This window comes from Charadrius vociferus, unplaced genomic scaffold, assembly GCF_000708025.1.
Source record: "Charadrius vociferus isolate BGI_N301 unplaced genomic scaffold, ASM70802v2 scaffold758, whole genome shotgun sequence".
In the NCBI taxonomy this organism is placed as follows: Eukaryota; Metazoa; Chordata; class Aves; order Charadriiformes; family Charadriidae; genus Charadrius; species Charadrius vociferus.
Genome location: NW_009649934.1, coordinates 1,155,246 through 1,172,733, shown reverse-complemented (window position 1 = coordinate 1,172,733; position 17,488 = coordinate 1,155,246). Strand labels below are relative to the sequence as shown.

General features: G+C 38.1%; 1 protein-coding gene across 1 annotated transcript; it reads left to right on the top strand.

Annotated features, from left to right (window-relative positions):
• The first annotated feature begins 1,603 nt into the window (after positions 1–1,603).
• On the top strand, positions 1,604–16,604 carry LOC104291978 (transmembrane protein 110). The gene is made up of 8 exons (XM_009891289.1): positions 1,604–1,625; positions 1,820–1,868; positions 3,588–3,683; positions 7,334–7,455; positions 13,503–13,615; positions 14,491–14,568; positions 15,453–15,602; positions 16,488–16,604. Exons 1-8 carry the CDS (start codon positions 1,604–1,606, stop codon positions 16,602–16,604), a joined length of 747 nt encoding a protein of 248 aa, XP_009889591.1.
• Positions 16,605–17,488: the final 884 nt, after the last annotated feature.

Below are 17,488 nucleotides of genomic sequence, written 5' to 3'. Positions count from 1 at the left end.
GCTAGGGAAGCATAACTTTTATACAGCATCCTATTTGAAACTTAAATTCATCGTTAGTACCTGGAGAAGCAGGTTAAAATACTTATTGATATTTTGCCTGACCTATAGCTGCTATAGGTCAGGCAAAGGTTTGTAGCGAAGGTTTGTGCCTTTTAAGGCAGAATCTCTGCAAGTTGAAGGAGAGAAGGGGAATTAGGGCTTAATTTTTTTTCTTTTCTTTTTTTTTTTTTTTTAAGAGATAATTTGTGAAATAATTATTTTTCAAGAGGTATGTTGAAGGAACTGCTTAGTGACACTGAACTTTGGACGGAAGAAAGGAGTAAAACCCATATATAAACCACATCCTTAGTGGAAAGGTTTTCCATTACCCTGTTATCTTTGGTCTGTCTTTGGGATATAAAAGGAATTAGTATCTTGGAGCTGTAATAGAAAATAAATCTGTGTTACGGCATTAGGCCAGGTCCGTCAGGGGCGAGGCTGCCGTGGTTCCCTGCCCCAGGTCCCACCCGTGGCAGGGCTGAACATGTGTTCTGAGTAGGGAAAAAGGTTTTCTTGCCCAGAAGGAGATAGAAATGGAATTTCCTAAGATGACGGGACAAACTGCAGATCCCACAGTACAAGTGTATGGACCAGCCACTGTTTATGTATGAATGACTGGATTTTATCTCCGTATCCCTCTATTTTCTCACATGTGTTTGTCCATGAGTCTTTGACATCCTTCACTTTCCCTGCCTTTGGTTCCTCCCCTAAACAACCCATAGTAAGTCTTGTGCAATCCCAAAATGCTCTTCCCCCGAATCCCATACCTGTCCCACACCCTGATGCACTGACCACCTCCCTCCCGAAGGTGCTCCAGAGCTGGCTCCCTGGGATGGATGTCACCCCTGGCCGGTGGGGCTGAGGCTCTCCTGAGATGGCCATCCCTTCCTCTGAGTCCGTAGTTTGTGTCCCCCCGTCTGCCTTTGGGCTTCTGCTCCTCTGGGTTTGTGGGGATGGACCTGCGATGGGCTGGTGGCTGCTGGGGTGGACCTGGGCAGGGTGTGATTCGGGCTCCCTCCACCGTTGCCTTTGTGCTCCTTTGTGGGTGTGCAGAGGAGCTTTCTATCACATACCCAAACAATTTGTTTTATAAGCTATATCAAGATTGAAACTGTCAAATTTATCTTTTTTTTTTGCCTTTGTGTAGTTGGTGTTAATTTGAATACTGGATTTTAGGAGTTTTTAATATGTTAACAAGTATCAGCCTTTTTGTGAAGGGATTATCTGACTAAAAAGATCTGTCCTGCTTTCCTTTCACAATTCAGTTTGCCTGCAAAAGTCTAATTTGTCATCCATAAAATAAATATACTTTGTCAGAGAATACATTTGTCCTGTTACTAATTCACTTGATTTATTTCTGATATTATAGATTGCCCCTATATTGCAAGAATATGCTCCAGTTTAACTTTGGGTCTCCAGTGAGCAAAAGAAACGTCTTTTTCTAATACCTGCTTTACTGTTGGAAATTAAATTTTCTGGATGGGCAGTCATAAATGCTAAGCCCAATGAAATGGTCATCGGTGATAGATTATTTTTTCATGGGAGGTACATTGGCAGTCAGACGATGGATCTGTTGGAACTTGAAGGTGACGGAAGAGAGACAGTTTCTTTAAAAATGTATCCTTAGAGACTGATAAAGTGAAATGCAGTTGTGTAAGATCTAATTTATCAAAGAATGTAACATTTCTGCAAGAGGATTTGCTTTCACTTTTCTATATTTTTCTTGGTTTGGGAGTTACTGATTGTCTTTTTTTTTTTTTTTTTTTCTTCCCCTCCTTAGTAAAACGCTTCAGAGAACCAAAGCATGAAAGACGTCCCTGGAGGATATGGTATGTTTCTCTATGCTTTGTTCTCAAATATTTTTTTCTTGTGTGTTTTAGAAATTGAAAGAATGATTGTTTGCATATGATGATAAGAAAAAGTAGTGACAAGAAATGGTGACTGAAAGTGAGAAACAAAAAGTTATCAAAATACATGAGTCAGCAAAAAGTTATCTTCTGTGCGTTTCCTGGCTAGTTCTTTCTTACTAAACACTTCCAGGAATCCCTACAAAGATGTGCCTTTAGACATAATGCTTCAAGTTCTGCTTCCTCCTGAAGATGGAAACTTACTGTTACAGAACTTAATGTTCTGTAGCTAGGCTACTGCATATAAGATAGAAAACAGTAAGGTAAAAGACATAAATACATAAGCCATAAAAGAATACAAGGTATACAAAGTATATTTGCTTCTGTTACTTTTTAAAAGTTGTTGGATTGTAGCAATGCCAACCTAACCAGTACTAGTTTTGAGACTGGTGTAAACGTTAAGCTGTCATACCAGTTGTTGAAGACTTCAGTGGTTTCAGGTCATCTCATGCAATGCTGCTTTTCGTAACTAATCCTGACCTTTATTTTATTGAAAAACTAAATACAAAACCTATTGTGTACTGCAGTCTACCTCAGCCTGAAATTCTGAGTAGTGCGGTGATAGCCTTGAATTTTTAAGCAAAGAATCTTGTTCTGGGACTTGAGTATTGTTATTTATAGTATAGTGTACTGATTAGATAAGAAACTCGCTGGCTTCCTGCCTCATGTCCAACACTCTGCATTCTATGTCATGCAACGAATGCAAGAGAATAAAGTTTAAGACAAAATTGTCAGGGAGGGGAGGTGAATTCAGGCATAAAATGTTTGGATCTTTTTAGACATGGAAACAACAGGCAAAATGGGTGTTGGTCTGTATGAAGAACACACTCTTCCCTATTCTTGACACAATTTCTATATTTGATGTTTAATAAAACATCCACTGGAAGCTTTGGTTTTGTGCAAAGGATGATGATAAAAGAATGGTAAGGGCTGGAGTCAATATGGAATCAGTACCTAACTGGGTTTTTTATATTTTCCCTGTAAGTAGCAAACTACTTTCTCTCAAACTCTGTCATCAGCTTTGGAGATAATGCTTTCAAGGTTGCAGTTCTTTGCAGTGTAGTCTAAGCTGTTGTATTTTAGATAAAATTCAGCGAGACCACTTCGTGCTTTCAGGTGAAAAATATGTTGGCTTTTTAGCAAAGTGCTATAGATAAGGGAATCATTAGCCAGCTATTAAATTGTTCACCAACAAGCACAAGATGAGGATTTTATTTCTGTCTGTGCCATGAACTTGCTAAACAGGCATAAACATAAAAGAGCTGAAATATCTAGCGAGGCTGTGATACTCATTGTTTACAGGAGGCTATTAAAGACTTAGCAAGGTTTAGTGAGGATTAGCTCTTGGATAATGTGTATGATACCAAGAGGATAGCCCTAGACTTTAAATTTACAGTGGTAAGGTTTCAAGTTAGTATGATTTGGTTTATTGCTAGCAATATTCAAGGAAAAAAAGGGGCAGAATTTAAAATGGAACGTTGTTAAATAAGCAAAATGCCATGACACTTTATCATTCTGGTGTTCTCATTTGAAGAAGAAATTAATAATTGCGATGGAATTTTAATTAAAATAAATTTGCAATGTCTGACTGTGTTGTAAAACTGTTAACTGTAAAATTTAAAAACTGTTTTTACTCTACAGGTTTTTAGATACTTCCAAGCAAGCCATAGGGATGTTGTTCATCCACTTTGCAAATGTCTATTTATCAGACCTTACAGAAGAAGACCCTTGTTCACTGTGAGTGTTAAATTTCACAATAATTCGTCTTTATAGTAGTTCTGCAGTTGAGTTTGATGGTGTATGTGGACGATAATGCAAGATAGAACCGAGAAACCAATTTTCATGTCAAAAATCAATCACTTTCAAAAACCCGTTGTTTAAGCTTAGTGAATCAGGGATCAGAGTTCTGCTCTTTCAGTTCATGCCTGGCAGGACCTGGGAAAGGTTTTTCTGGGCTTTATATAGATATTTTAGTCCAAAGGTAAACTCTTACTACTTCTTCCTGTCCAGTTAATGAATGAGGACTCAGGATGCACGTTGTAGTATGAGGCTGTTTACTGAAGGAGGTGCTAGGGACCAAAGGAAACGGATATGAAGTTGTGTACGCTGACCTCAAACTGCACTGTTCGTTGCAGCAAGGATTTAATATAAAGTCAGGTTGCTTTCAGGGATATTTAGCAAAAATCATTCGTGCTTGTATTTTCTTCTAAAACCTACATTAGCTACTGCAGTATTATTTTCATGTTGTTAAAAGCAGGAAATCTTGCTATAGGTACCCAGGCGGTTAGTACAAAAATTAATTTTGCAATGTCACGCTTGGAGCAGTGTGACTAAGTAGATAAGCGTTTCACTGTAGTGTATGAAACCTGAAGATGTTATGACTAAGACCCTGTCAGGCTCTTTACAGGAGCTCCTGAAGCAAACGGTAATTGTTTGGGTTTGTTCTTGATAGAGCTCATGCTCAAAGAAGCTTACACATTCCTGGTAATAGAAGCTGTGAAATTACTTTTAAAAGCCCAGTAATTTGCCATTTAAAACCAATCTACTTCCTTCAATGGCATAACATCTACTCACTGTTGTCCTTTGGTAAACAAAGGAGCTACACAGCTCAAGGAATATGCTTGTGTTGCTACACAAACCTGTTTTATTTCCCTTATTCCTCCTCGCTTTCTTTTGTGTTCCTACATGCAATGTGCAAATAAAACGCTGCTTGTCTCTTCCCACCACAAAGCATTTTGATAGGGAAAATGCGTTTATTTTAACACACTAACTGTAAAGTTTAGGTTGTAATTATGACAGTTTCAACAATACCAGGCATCATTGTAGGATTTTCCTTGCTTACTGATTTAAAAATTCCTAATAGATTTAAAAACTAGCAGGTGCAAATTGCTTTCATTCCATTTTTATATATTAAAGTATATGTTCATATAAGCTAACCAAAGCATGCGTAAAATTGTCAGTGTTTAAAGCTATAGCTCAATAGTTTGTTACAATTTTTAAAATTAAAAATAACTTTGTGCTGTGTACTGAGTTTTCAAGATAAAAGGTTTGCTAACGTGTGTTCTCTTCTACATGTTTTAATATAGTCTACATAACTATTTTTAAATACCACTTTTCATATAAGTGTAACATGACACAAAACAAGTAAGAGGGTGAGGTAGAGAACTGTTATTTGCTGTCCTCAGGATAACCAAAATTACAACGTGGAGCTGTATAATTTCTCAGATAAGGGTGCAGGTCCTCCTTGTTAGCAGAAAAAATACCATGTTGTATCAACCAAAGCCACTTGTCGTCCTTTCTTGGGAAAAATATATCTTAAGTGTGCAAGTGGGTCAAAATTAGTGAGCAAAAGCAACGTTGCTGTCTGTGACTCAAAATATTAATAATTTTACTTGTCAAATTCAAACATGGATGGTTTTCTGTTCTTTCCTATTTTGTAGTCTGTGGGTTATTTTCAGAACAAAACCAGAAAATGTAGTTTTAGCAAATATTGTGGTTCAAAGCTTGGCAAGAACTACAATTGGAAGTTGCCATTCGTTAGTTTGGGAATGTAGTGCTATAATTCAGGCAGGTGTGTGATAATATCAAAGCTGATAAAACATCTGTCAAAACACCGTGACAGATGGGTGGTTGGCTGCAGAACTTTAAATAGAAAAAGCAAACAGCATTCTTTTTTCTGTAGTACGGAGTACTCGGCTGTCTGTACGTGGCACACGGGGAAGTCTGTACGAAGCCCGGCCTTTTCCTCGCAGAACTCTGTCAAATGCGTTGATCTGACAGTGGCAGCGATGTGTGGTGTCGCTTGTGCCGGTGCGGCAGCTACATGTGAGCAGGGTCACTGCAGCGCATCGCAGAGCGAGCCTCCTGCCTCCCTGGAGTGAGCCTCGGGTGCTTGGCAATACGAGGCGTACTTGGCCTGCGCTGTGAGCCGTAATTTGATGTGAAATAGGTGTTGGCACATCTCTTCTCCCTGCTCCTGATGGCTGTCTTCCTCCTACAGACCTACAGCAGCCCCTTGTGGCCTTAAAATGACTTGTGTAGACTTGTAACCGCGGAGTTTCCTCTGCCAAGCACCAAACCTTGATTTTAATGTTTATCTTACACGAAGTTCATTAAAATTGTGATTTGGCACACAACTGTTAGAAAATAACTATTTTGTTAGAAAGCTTATGGGTAAGTCTTGGCTGAAGCAAGGCGTGTCTGCTTCCTTTTTCATTTTTGAGCTGCTCTTGAATAGGATTTTGAGGGTCAGAACAGCTGCTTTACTGTTTTGAATGCGCATATGCTGTCTTTGCTTTCCACTTTCTGATACTATTTTGTCCACATGGGTCTGTCTCCACAGCCAGCAGGCACCCACAGGTCTCTGATTTGCTATTTTTATCCCTGCAGATAAGTTCTACAGACTGTAGAGTTTACCTTAAGTATTTGGAATTACCAAGCGATGTTACTATGTCTTCTAGCTGGCTTTTTCTCACCTGCTATTTTGTTCAGCTAAAATCAGTGATAGTAAATGAACCATACAGACTTGCAAAATGCTCTGAATTTCAGCTGCCATTTAATGAACCTAAGAATTCATTTGAAACCCATAGTAATCTCTAGTTTCTTGAAGCATAGGTAAGATCCCAGAAGCTCTTCTTGAAACAATAAAATTAGTAGGGCAGCAGTTGTATGTCCACTGAGGGGTGGTTTGCTTTGGTGGCTTTTTTCTGGGAAGGCTTGTTTCTGATTATTTCAAATGTTTATTGGACAAGAACTGAAGTGTGAGAAAGTAAATAACTTTTTCTTCCAAACACTAAGTTGACATTTGGCCTAGATAGTGACTATACTCTCTTGGCATGGTATTCCACTGCTCGTTGCTCCTTGTTGAGGCTAGGAGGGGGCTCCCTCGAGCAAGAAAAACTGTCGAGTTGTGATGTCTTTCCCCCTTGGAGTGTTTGGTGTTGGGTTTTTTACCTTCAAATTACTTGATGTGTCTTTAAGATAACTTATCTTTTTATTTCTTTTCCTTTTATTCCATTGGTTTTATTCAAGTACGCTTTTTCCACACGGAATGAACTGAGCAATGGTAAAAAGGAAATCTGGTTCTAATTTAAAGGAGTAAAATGAATGTTGGAGTTTATCTAGAGTATGCACATGCGCACACCAGAGTTCCTGAAAATAGAAGTTGGAGCTTAACTTTAAGGACAGAAAGAAAATACTAGGACTCTTCTAAAACTATGTAAATTTTAGGGTAACTGTGTAATTACAGCAGTGGGTAAATGATTATTCTCAATACTCTGGCTGCTTAACATATAAACAGATCTTTTATCAATCATGGTGTTAAAATACACTGCACTTGTAGAAAATGGACCCTTGCTCCTTGCTTTCTTTTACGTTTTTCCTTTCAGGTACCTTATCAACTTCTTGTTAGATGCCACATTAGGAATGCTGTTAATCTACATTGGTATACGTGCAGTCAGCAGCATTGTGGAATGGCAGCAGTGGGAGTCCCTTCGCTTTGGTGAATATGGTAAATGTTTCTGTTCTTGCGCTGAAATGGTTTTCAGGATAGAATCTCACAATATTTCAGTTAGTAGTTAACTCCTCTTAAAATTGTTACACAATTATTATAGCAGTCATTTTAATATTTCATTTGTCACGAGGCTTCTTTTAAGTTCTGTGTCTTGGTGTGCATCTTCTGTGTTAGAAAGCTCAACAAGTCTCTAAGCATTTAGTGCGTTTGGAACAACTGCTTTAGTATTTATTTTTTTAGGAGTGATTGAACAAATTATGATACTGGCTAATCTCATGGAAAAAATACCAGCATGATAAATTTACTCTGAAACACTTTTAAATAAATGATGGTTGGAACGTCATTTCCTATTAAAGCTTTCACTGAACTGCGTGCCGTTGTCGGAAGATACAGGCTAAGAGTTCTGCCAGCCCTCTGTAAAGTAAACAACCACGTACCTTCAGTGAAGAGAATGGCAAGAGAGGCCTGTGCTTGTCCTCAAGTAATGATAACTCAAACTCCTGCATGTAGGGCTTGTATCATCGATGAAAAATGCGTGTGTTTTTCATACAGGCTAGGGGATAGCCTAATGAAATCACTTTCACATGAAGTTGTGGGGTTTATCATTGGCCACAGAAGTCCACCGGTCTGCAGAACTAGTGGATTCGCAGATGCAGTTTAGTATCATACACACTCAACGTCTAATTCTGTTCAGCCTGTTACTTTCAGATTGCTTAGTCTGGCCAGTTGGGGATGGAAGTTCTGTATAGATGTTAAAAAATTGCATTTGAAGCTCCTTGAGATAGGAACGGGGGGAGAGGTTGCCTTGAAAGAGAGCTATGGCTCTTCATCAGAGAGAAAAATAAATGAACAAAACCTATGGTCTGGGGAAAAAAAAAAAAGTTAAAATAACGTTTGCCTAACAAAGTAAAAGCTTTCATAGCAGTTTCATAATTATCATTGGTAGGTTTTTGGGTTTGTACGTTTCTTTGTAATGATCCTAAGTGGCTGACAGAATTAAGAGTAAATAAAGGCCTTGCCAAGTTGAAATACTTTAAAAACTTGGGAAATTTACAATTAAATCAAATAGCATTAATTGCTATTTGCTTTTATGTTAGAGGTTTAAAATAGAGATGATGACAAGCATCTGTCTTAGGAGGAATAACTGCCTATACCATTAGGGCATTTTTTGTTAGATTCATGTAGATTTAATGTGTATCTTTTAGGGTAGAGTTCATGACCATTTAAGCTGTTTAAGTCAGCACTGCCACAACCCTGTTTATCTGCTTTTTTTCCCACATGCCACGGTCCAATATTTCCACTCTTTTCCTTGGACTGGTGCACATCTGACTCTTCAGGGAACTGATTCAGAGCGCTAAACCATCAGAAAATTCACCATATGTAGAAAAGTAAATAGTTCCTCGAGATCAGTCCCCAGCCTTGGGTCTCTAAGGGATTAGGTAAGCACCGATGCCCAGGGAAGGGAAAAGGGCAAGGAAAAAGCTGAGACATTGCTGAGCTGCGCCTTCTGACCGAGCTTTGAGACCTATTGCCCAAAGTCCCTTTTCCTGATTGTTGATTTGGCTTGAAGCCATTTAAAGCTGTTTGAACAGCTTTCAGCCCACAGAAAATTGGCTTTCTGCTCAGAGCAAAAAACCTTGGTGTATCTATTACAATTATAGGTAGGTACTCGTAATCATGTCAAATACTAGATTTGATTTCTTCCTGATAGCATTTTGGTTTTTTGTGTGTAATCTGTTCTCTCCAATTTTAATGTACTTTGACGAGCCGTCTGTGTGGATGGGGAGATGTGGGGAGTATATTCACTCTCCTGAAATTTGTCTCTATCTCTTAGTGACTTCCAAAATGAACCTGGTTTTTAGTTAGCTACGAGGCATCTGTGACTGCAGTAATTAAGCTCTTAAAATAAACAAATGAACTTGTTACTTGTGTTATGCTGCGGAGGTGCTCTGTGACTGATCCATTATTGTCATTTCGAGTTAGAAGATCTGAAATGCCTAAACTTGTTTATCAAGTATGTCTTCTCTCTGTGTGTGTATAAGCAATGTAGCAAATTATGTAAGTCCTCTTTGCTTACGTGTTCTTTCCAATATGAAATCATTTTATTACTGTCTAACTTTCTTTTCTGTGTCTTCATTAATGTGCTTTCTTGACCTTAGTGTGTTGTTTGTTTAATCAAGCTATCGTAAGGACTATTAAAAAGCATATAGTAAATCTGTGTTTCCATTAATCATGTGGGAGAGGCTTCCGGTATAGAGAGAACTATATAGCAGATGGGAAGTTATTAGTAATGGCTGTGCAGTAAGGTTAGACCCTATGTAAGAAATCTGTCTAAAAAGGACAAGTTGCATTGGATTGTTTGATGCCCTCTTCTGTTAAGTACTACTGTTGTTTCTCAAGTGAAAACCCTCATATTGCCATTTTATTTTAAATTTGTCACTTTGGCCTCAAGAAAATTCTTGTCTGATTTTTCATAAGATTCTTTAAAATAATTAAATGAATTAGGGTAGAAGAGGGGACTAAAATGCAGTCCTGTGGGGTCACGAGTGTGCTTAGACTTAGTATTTGGAAGTTAAATATGGATGTTTAGCATACCTGGGTGGGGAGGTATCTGCTCATTAAAGGTATCAGACTTGTGGCATTTTATCTGAAGCGGTACCTCAGCTTGGAGATCAGTGTGACTTCAGTTTGTCTGCAAGTGTGGGAAAACAAATGAGAGCCCCCTCCTCCCCTAAAAAACCCCACAAGTCTCTTCTTGTGATTGAGCGATGTTGTTTGTGTTTCTAGAGCCTAAATAATCGTTTGTCTCAAGTTAAATCTCACTGTGAGCTCATTTCCCTTCTTAGCTCTATTACTCGATCCCTGGTGATTCATTACTTGAAGCTGTCACAAAAATAGTAGTGTCCTGCTGGTTTTAAAAGCCTCGTCTTTATATGGAGGATAGTTTTTAAGCATAAATGCCTCAAGGAAAGAATGGATACCAAAATACCAGCATTTATAAATGAATGCTGTTTGTACAGCAAAACAGCACTGCACGCTGATTTACGAACACAGTAGCATGGTGCTCCCTCAAGGGCTTTTTTTATGTCAGAATTTTTAAGTTTATTAGATTTGTCTTCATATTTCCAGGTTTGTATTTTCAGAGTCATTACATCAGCAGCTGGGTTTTAATAGAAGTGCAGAATCGGTTAATATATTTGAGTATGTAAAGAGGAGAAAAGCAGTCATGATCTGTACTGAAAAGAATGTTCCCTGCGTTCTCCTTCCCTTCTTGTCTTAGGCTACTTTAGCTGCTGTGAGGAGAAAACAGGTGACTAAATCCCCTCTTGGGCACAAAGAACTCTATTGGCAACTAAGCCGTGCTGTGATCTCTTTGCTTGTCTTTGCTTCTGGGATGGCAGAGCTTAGAAATTGTATTTGATGCATCTTTTCCCTCTAGCTCTTTGTTTGCAGCTTGCGGAGCAACTTACTTGTAGCCATATAGGGTAGATAGCACTCACTTTGAAACTTTTTAAAATTTATTTTGGAGTTGTTCTGTGAGTTGGCATTTTCTTAAGAAAATTTCTCAGGATTTGAAGAATGGAGAGAAGTTACAGAATAGAGGAATTACAAGTATTTTGTTTGAGAGCTGTCTATAAGCGTCCTTCTACAAAGCAGCTGATGAAAGTATACACTAGCATAGACTAGTGTTTCATTGCCCAGCATGTTCAGAAAATGCTGCTACAGTTGTCACTGCTGAGGATTCAGAATTTTTCAGTTTCAGTCTTAATGCACTTTTCTTGCAGTAACAAGATTTCTACTGATTTGCTAGTTTATTCTAGACATGTAATTTGTACATGGCAGGTATAAAATCAGAATTCAGGAGGGACTGTCAGAGACATCTAGAAATTAGATTAGAGCTTTATGGCTTCAACATTAACTTCAAAGTTCTAATTTGAGTTTGTGTACTGAATCTTTGAACTTAGAAATGTCGCAGATATTAATGGGAACACCTCCTGCATGTGGTGATGTTACTAACTTCTATTTTTTCTCTTGAATTACAGAGGTTATAAAATCGTAGGAAAAAAAGGTTGGAAAAGTTCTCCAGAGGTCATATAATCCAACCTCTTGCTTAAAGTAGGGTTAACTTCAAAGCTAGAGCGGGTTGTTCAGGGCATAGCCAAGTCCAGTTTTTAATTTACCCATGGCTTGAGATTTAAGAACCCCTTTGAACAACCTACTCCAGTGTTTAACCACTCTCATTGTGAAAGCTTTTTTCCTTTATGTCAGAATTGTACGTCCACCCATCCAGTCTGTATCTCCCCAACTTTTCTACAAGGATGCAGTTGGGAGACTTGGTAAATTTAAAGTAGACAGCATCCCTCTTCTCCCCATTTGTAATTAGAGCTGAGAGATAATTTTGTAGATGCAGAAGGGTACACAAAAATCCTCAAATAGAATTTGATATACACAACTTCTCATTTCAGTCATGTACCAAAAAAAACAGTGCCCCTTCCCGCAAAAACATCATGGAACAAAATGTTCATTGGTGATAGTGCCCAACACTCCTAATACAGTTTCACAGTTTTTTGACATACAGAATCTCATGTGACAGAGTTGGAATAGATGCAAAATTGCTATAGCTGTCTTTGCTTTTAGAAATTAAATACAGATTTGGAAACAGCATAGAATAAACTGGTAAAGTTTCAATGGTAAGTCTGTAGCTAAAGCTAGCTTTATTTCTTTTTTTCATATTTGCTAGTTAATGAAGAAAACTAGAGAATGCTAATAAATGTAGAGTATAGAAATTAATTGCTAGAATTTAATTCTCAAATTTAATTCACGCCTTGTATCTTCAGAAGAACTACAACAAAAGCCATAAACTGCTGTATATAATTTTCAAACTTGAGCATTTTCACCACTTTCCTCTTGGGCTATTGAATGTTGATCACTACCTCTTACTGTAAAACTAGTTTAGGAATTTTTCTTTGTTTTGAACTCCAGTCTGATTTATCATTTTCTCTTCGCAGTATTTAAGCAGCAAACAGTAAGTCTCAAGACTATTACCAAGTATTAATACTGAAAGCCTTTCAGAAATGTTCCAGAAAAGGAAGTAGCAACTACCCATTATGCATTACAAATACATAAAGGCATCTGAATTTCCATTGCCCATTATTCATCTCTAGGCTAAAAGTTTTAAGCTGCCTTTGAAGATGCTGCAGAAGATGATCATGAAGACTAAAGAGCTAATGCCCTCTTCCAAAGTTTCCTTTTGGCTTAAGCTCACCTGCAAAGCTTTTAAGGTGTACCAGTCCTCTTTTTCTTTTTTTTTTTCTTTTTTTTTTTCTTTTTTTTTTCCCCTTGGTTTCATAGACTATACTAGTCTACATAAGTTTGTGTGTTCAGATGTTTGTGGCCTTCATCCTGTCCTGACAGATGACTTAATGCACTCAGGTTTTCACTCTGCCACGATGGGGTGCAGCAGAATTTCAGACCCTTTCAGATTGAAACTAAAATATGATCTTAATTTTTTGTTCAATTAAATTTTTCATAGCAGCTTTTGCACCTGTTGCTTCAATTACAATTGGTTAGTTATGGTAACTAACTTTGTAGAGAGGATAAATATGTTTAAGGTAGTCCAGGGGGACTGGCAGAAATCATCACGTTTCTACTTAGACTGAAGGGAAAGATGCTTTTCCCCAGCTGTGTTTCCCTTAAGTTTCCCTTTTAAGAAACATAATACTTCACGGTAAAGGGTCAAAAATAACAATTTGATGGGAAACAAATGTAATGCAACTGTACGTGTCTTGCTTTCATCAGATTATGTAAAACAGTGAGTGTAGAACCAGGTACTGCTGAATCGGATAAAGTCCTGTTATATTCAGTTGCCAACTGATACTTTTTGAAAGTTGGGTGAGGCTGAGGGAGGGGAAGGAGCACCACTAGGGAAACTGGAGAAGGCACTTCAAGAGGGTAGAGCTGCCCCGCCTCTTCTAATATTGCTTTTCACAAATGTTTACTGGGAAGTAAAATCAACCCTATTGAACCTTTCTTCTTTCTTGCAGGGGATCCAGTGCAGTGCAGTGCTTGGGTGGGCCAATGTGCTCTCTACATAATGATTATGACATTTGAGAAAACCATCATCATTATAGTGCTTCTTATACCTCAGTGGAAAGAGGTTTGTACTTCTACAGCATTTTACAGAAAAATGAATTTCAGGTGGAAGCTGTAAAGCAATAGGCTTCTAATAGTGTTTATTGGTTTGGCTCAAGCATCATAACTGCCTACGGTCAGTGCCATTTAACTCTGTGGTAGTGGCATGTTCTTTTAGCTTGGTTAGGATATGGCTAATTAGGCTTTCTGGCATCCCTTGCCCAGAATATCCTGTCATATTTTGAGGGGTCTTATATATTGTAATATATAAAATTTTATTCTGTCTCCTTGTCTGTGTGCTCTCAAAGCTACCAAGAGGTTCTTCCTTTTCTTAAGTCTTTAAGCATTACTTGAAGCTGGTTTATATTGCTTCTTGTATTTCAAAGAATTTTCTTTGCATGACCTTGTTTATAGATCTAAACTGTAGAATTTTAGTAATTGCAGTGGATTAGTGAAGCCATTGCTGATGACCGGATAAATATTTATTTTTACAGAATCTGCAACATAATTAGTTACTCCCTGTTGTACGCTCTGGACTACTTTGGGAACTCTGTCTTCTCCTTACTGTGTATTTTGTGAAATGCTGGTCTGTTTAAATTTCCTGAAGATGGAACTTAAAACATGGTCCTGGGGAGCACACAGCTCTAAAACATTCAAGATGATTCTAACACAGCTCCTCAGACTTCTGTAAACAAAAGTGACAGAGATAAGTTTCTTGCCAGCCCCACTTACTTATCTGTGGTAATTTATAAGCTGTCCTAAATACTTTCCTTTTCTACAAAGCTGTCCTTTTTTGGTTCATATGAATTATTTCTGTAGCGTTAGCTGGTACACAGACAACTGCACTTACTAATCCAGTTGTGCTGCCATGATCTGAACTTTATCCTTTTCTTTTCACAGGTAGCTTTATTGAATCCTATAGAGAACCCCCAGTTGGAACTGGCTATCGTCATGCTGATAGTTCCCTTCTTTGTTAACGTGAGTACAACTTGCACTCTTCTGTGAGATGTTTACTTGGATATCTTTCTGCCATGTGTTAATTAATTAATGTTAGTCCTTAAAGCACAGTATAACTTGGTGCTTAATCTACTTTTTAAAGAGGAAGGATGTTAAAGAATGGATGAAATGTCTGGATATGTGGATTTTACAAAGCCAAAATCTGATTTGAACTAAGTAACCAGGCTCAGGAGAGGTGCAGAAATGCCTCATAGACCTCTTTGGCCTGATGACTTCAGTACATTGAATGAAATACTGACATAGAGATTATAAAATTACAATGAAATTTGCTTTAGGAAGCAGTTGGTCTAAGGATAGCTGTACTGTGAAGTATCCTGTGTCTGACCGCAGCTAATAGTGGCTGACCTATGAGGGAGCAGAGGAAAAGGGCAAGTGCACAATCATCCTTCCCAAAGTGTCCTCTTCTGGCAATCTGGGATTTAGGGACTAGAGCCAGAGATGGTGGGTGTCCTTGCATTTAATAACGGCTGGTGATTATTTTTTTTTTTGGTGTGTCATTAATTTGTTCAAGCACGGAATTTATCCTTTGGGAACCAAAAGTCTGTTGCACTAAGATGTCTGCCTAAACCGTGCATGTTTCCACATGAAGAGTTAATATCTGATCACTCTGAATAGCAGCTACTTTTCTTATTTTCTTCTCTCCAACAAAGGAATAAAGTAGCTATGTTCTAGAGCATTCATGCAGTGTGTAACGAGGCATGTGACTGTATGCCTATACAGGACTTTACCTGGTTGGCCAATTCAGAATTATTGTCAAGTTTTCCTAATCCTGTCCAAATACTGACCAGATGAACATATGCTACTCTGAAGAATACTGAACTGTCACTTCCCCTTCTCTTTAACAGGCATTAATGTTCTGGGTAGTAGATAATTTTCTTATGAAGAAAGGGAAGACAAAAGCTAAACTTGAAGAAAAGGAAGCAGGACAAGATTCAAGAAATGGAAGTAAAGTCCGATACAGGAGAGCAGCATCACATGAAGAGTCAGAGTCAGAAGTACGTAGTGTTAATTATTGCCATTGATGCAATATCAATCCAGTTCATCCCTCATGCCATTGATTTCATTGTAACGCTGTCAACTTAGTTTTGATTTTCTTTGCGTGTACCTCTAACAGTAGTTCCTAGCATTTGCAGTTGAAAACCAGTTAAGAAAAATTACATTGTTGCACCACTCACGGTAGTTAATCTCGTTCCAGATGGGCAGGAAGACATAATAATATATTTAAATGTCACAGGTGAACTGTGTTACAAATGCTTCTAAAAAAACCCACACGGAATACAAATCTAAGAGACAATTCTAATTGTGAGAGGAAGCTGGTGGAGGCAACTGGCCTGATTTTGGAGAAGTATTTACATCCTTGCCTTAGCATAACTTTATTCTAAATTATACTAAGTGGGCAGTTTTCAGTTCAGCTGAAGGATGGGTGGTATCTTTGAAGGTAAGTTGTTATGGCTTTAGTTGGGTAATGTAACTTTTCTGCATTATAGACAGTACTGTCTATATGGGGTTTTCCTTAATAAAATGACTGCCGTATTACCAGTGTGGATAGAGAACTCATATACTCTCTCTCATTTTGGCAGCAAGCCGCCCCCACTGACCTGGAGGTGCTAGAATCACTGCTTTGGGTTTAGAGTTAGTGATTGCAGTAGAGATTAATAGGCATGCATCCTTCTTTGAAATTTACTGGAGGTTCCAGATAGGATGTGTGATGTTGTTTGATAGTACTGGCAGTAAATCCAAACTGTGCTCTGTAAGCTCTTTCTTGAGCAAGTAATGAGGTGCTTTGCAAGCGTAACAAAAAAAAGTAAAAGGTTAAAAGTAGAATGAAGAAAGTGCATGACTTTGATCCATGTTACTCAGAAGCCGTAATTTGTTTTTAGATCCTTATTTCAGCAGATGATGAGATGGAGGAATCAGACGCTGAAGAGGACCTACGTAGACTGACCAACTTAAAGCCCATTAAGAAAAAGAAGCATCGTTTTGGTCTGCCTGTATGACACATTCCCTGACCTGTGTATTTGCAGGTTTCATGGCAAAAACTTCAGTCAGTGAGTTTTAATGTTGCAATTGCGTCTCCCTTTTTGAACAAACTGACTTAAAGGCAAAGTCTACCAACGGAATGCAAACGGTTGGAAGACTTCCAGTTCAGTTGCACTACAGATACACTGACCAATTATGCAAGAATGTCTTTTCATCATGTGGGAAAAACACAGCGTTGTCAAGGACGAGGCGCTGGGAGGATTTGTATCTGACATTTCAGAGAAGATCATAGAAAACAGATACAGTAATCTTTCCTTTATGGTTACTGATGATATGGTTTAAGGTGTTCTCAAAAAGGCATCAGAATCAACTAAGTTAAAGGAGTGTGTTTTATTACTAAAACTGGCTTTTGCAGCATAATTCCTAGAGCAGAATAGTTTATGGTTACAAGCTGTAACTTAACGTTATTTTTTTAAGTACAAATGTTTACTTGCTACCAGGTACCTATGGAACTAATAGGTGGAACAAAGATTTTTTTCCAAGTCTCTTCAAATCTATTTGACTATTTTATATTTAAGTTATATTTTCATACAGTCGTATTTAAAGATTCTCTTTGTCAGAGAAAAGGGTGCAGTTCCCTTTTTGTGCAGAACAGGTCAAAAGATTTGTAGTGAAAATCTTATTTATCCTTCTGTCCTGGTTTAAGACAAAGGGATTGCAAAGGGAAAAGCTCTCTGTCACTGCTGAAGTCACCAAATATCACTAAAAATGCAGTCCTAAGTGTGCTTTTGACCACATAATTTGAAAATACCTTTTCTAATAGGAGGTGGTGTTTGCATATTTGACAAACGTGCACTTTAGTGTATAACAGAAGTCTGTTGTGATAGGTTATTTGTGAAAT

Coding starts and splice junctions, on each gene's coding strand:
- LOC104291978 (XM_009891289.1), top strand. CDS start 1,604: ATGGATCTGTTGGAACTTGAAG. Junction 1,626..1,819: donor GGATCTGTTGGAACTTGAAG/GTGACGGAAGAG, acceptor TCCCCTCCTTAG/TAAAACGCTTCAGAGAACCA. Junction 13,616..14,490: donor TTATACCTCAGTGGAAAGAG/GTTTGTACTTCT, acceptor TTCTTTTCACAG/GTAGCTTTATTGAATCCTAT.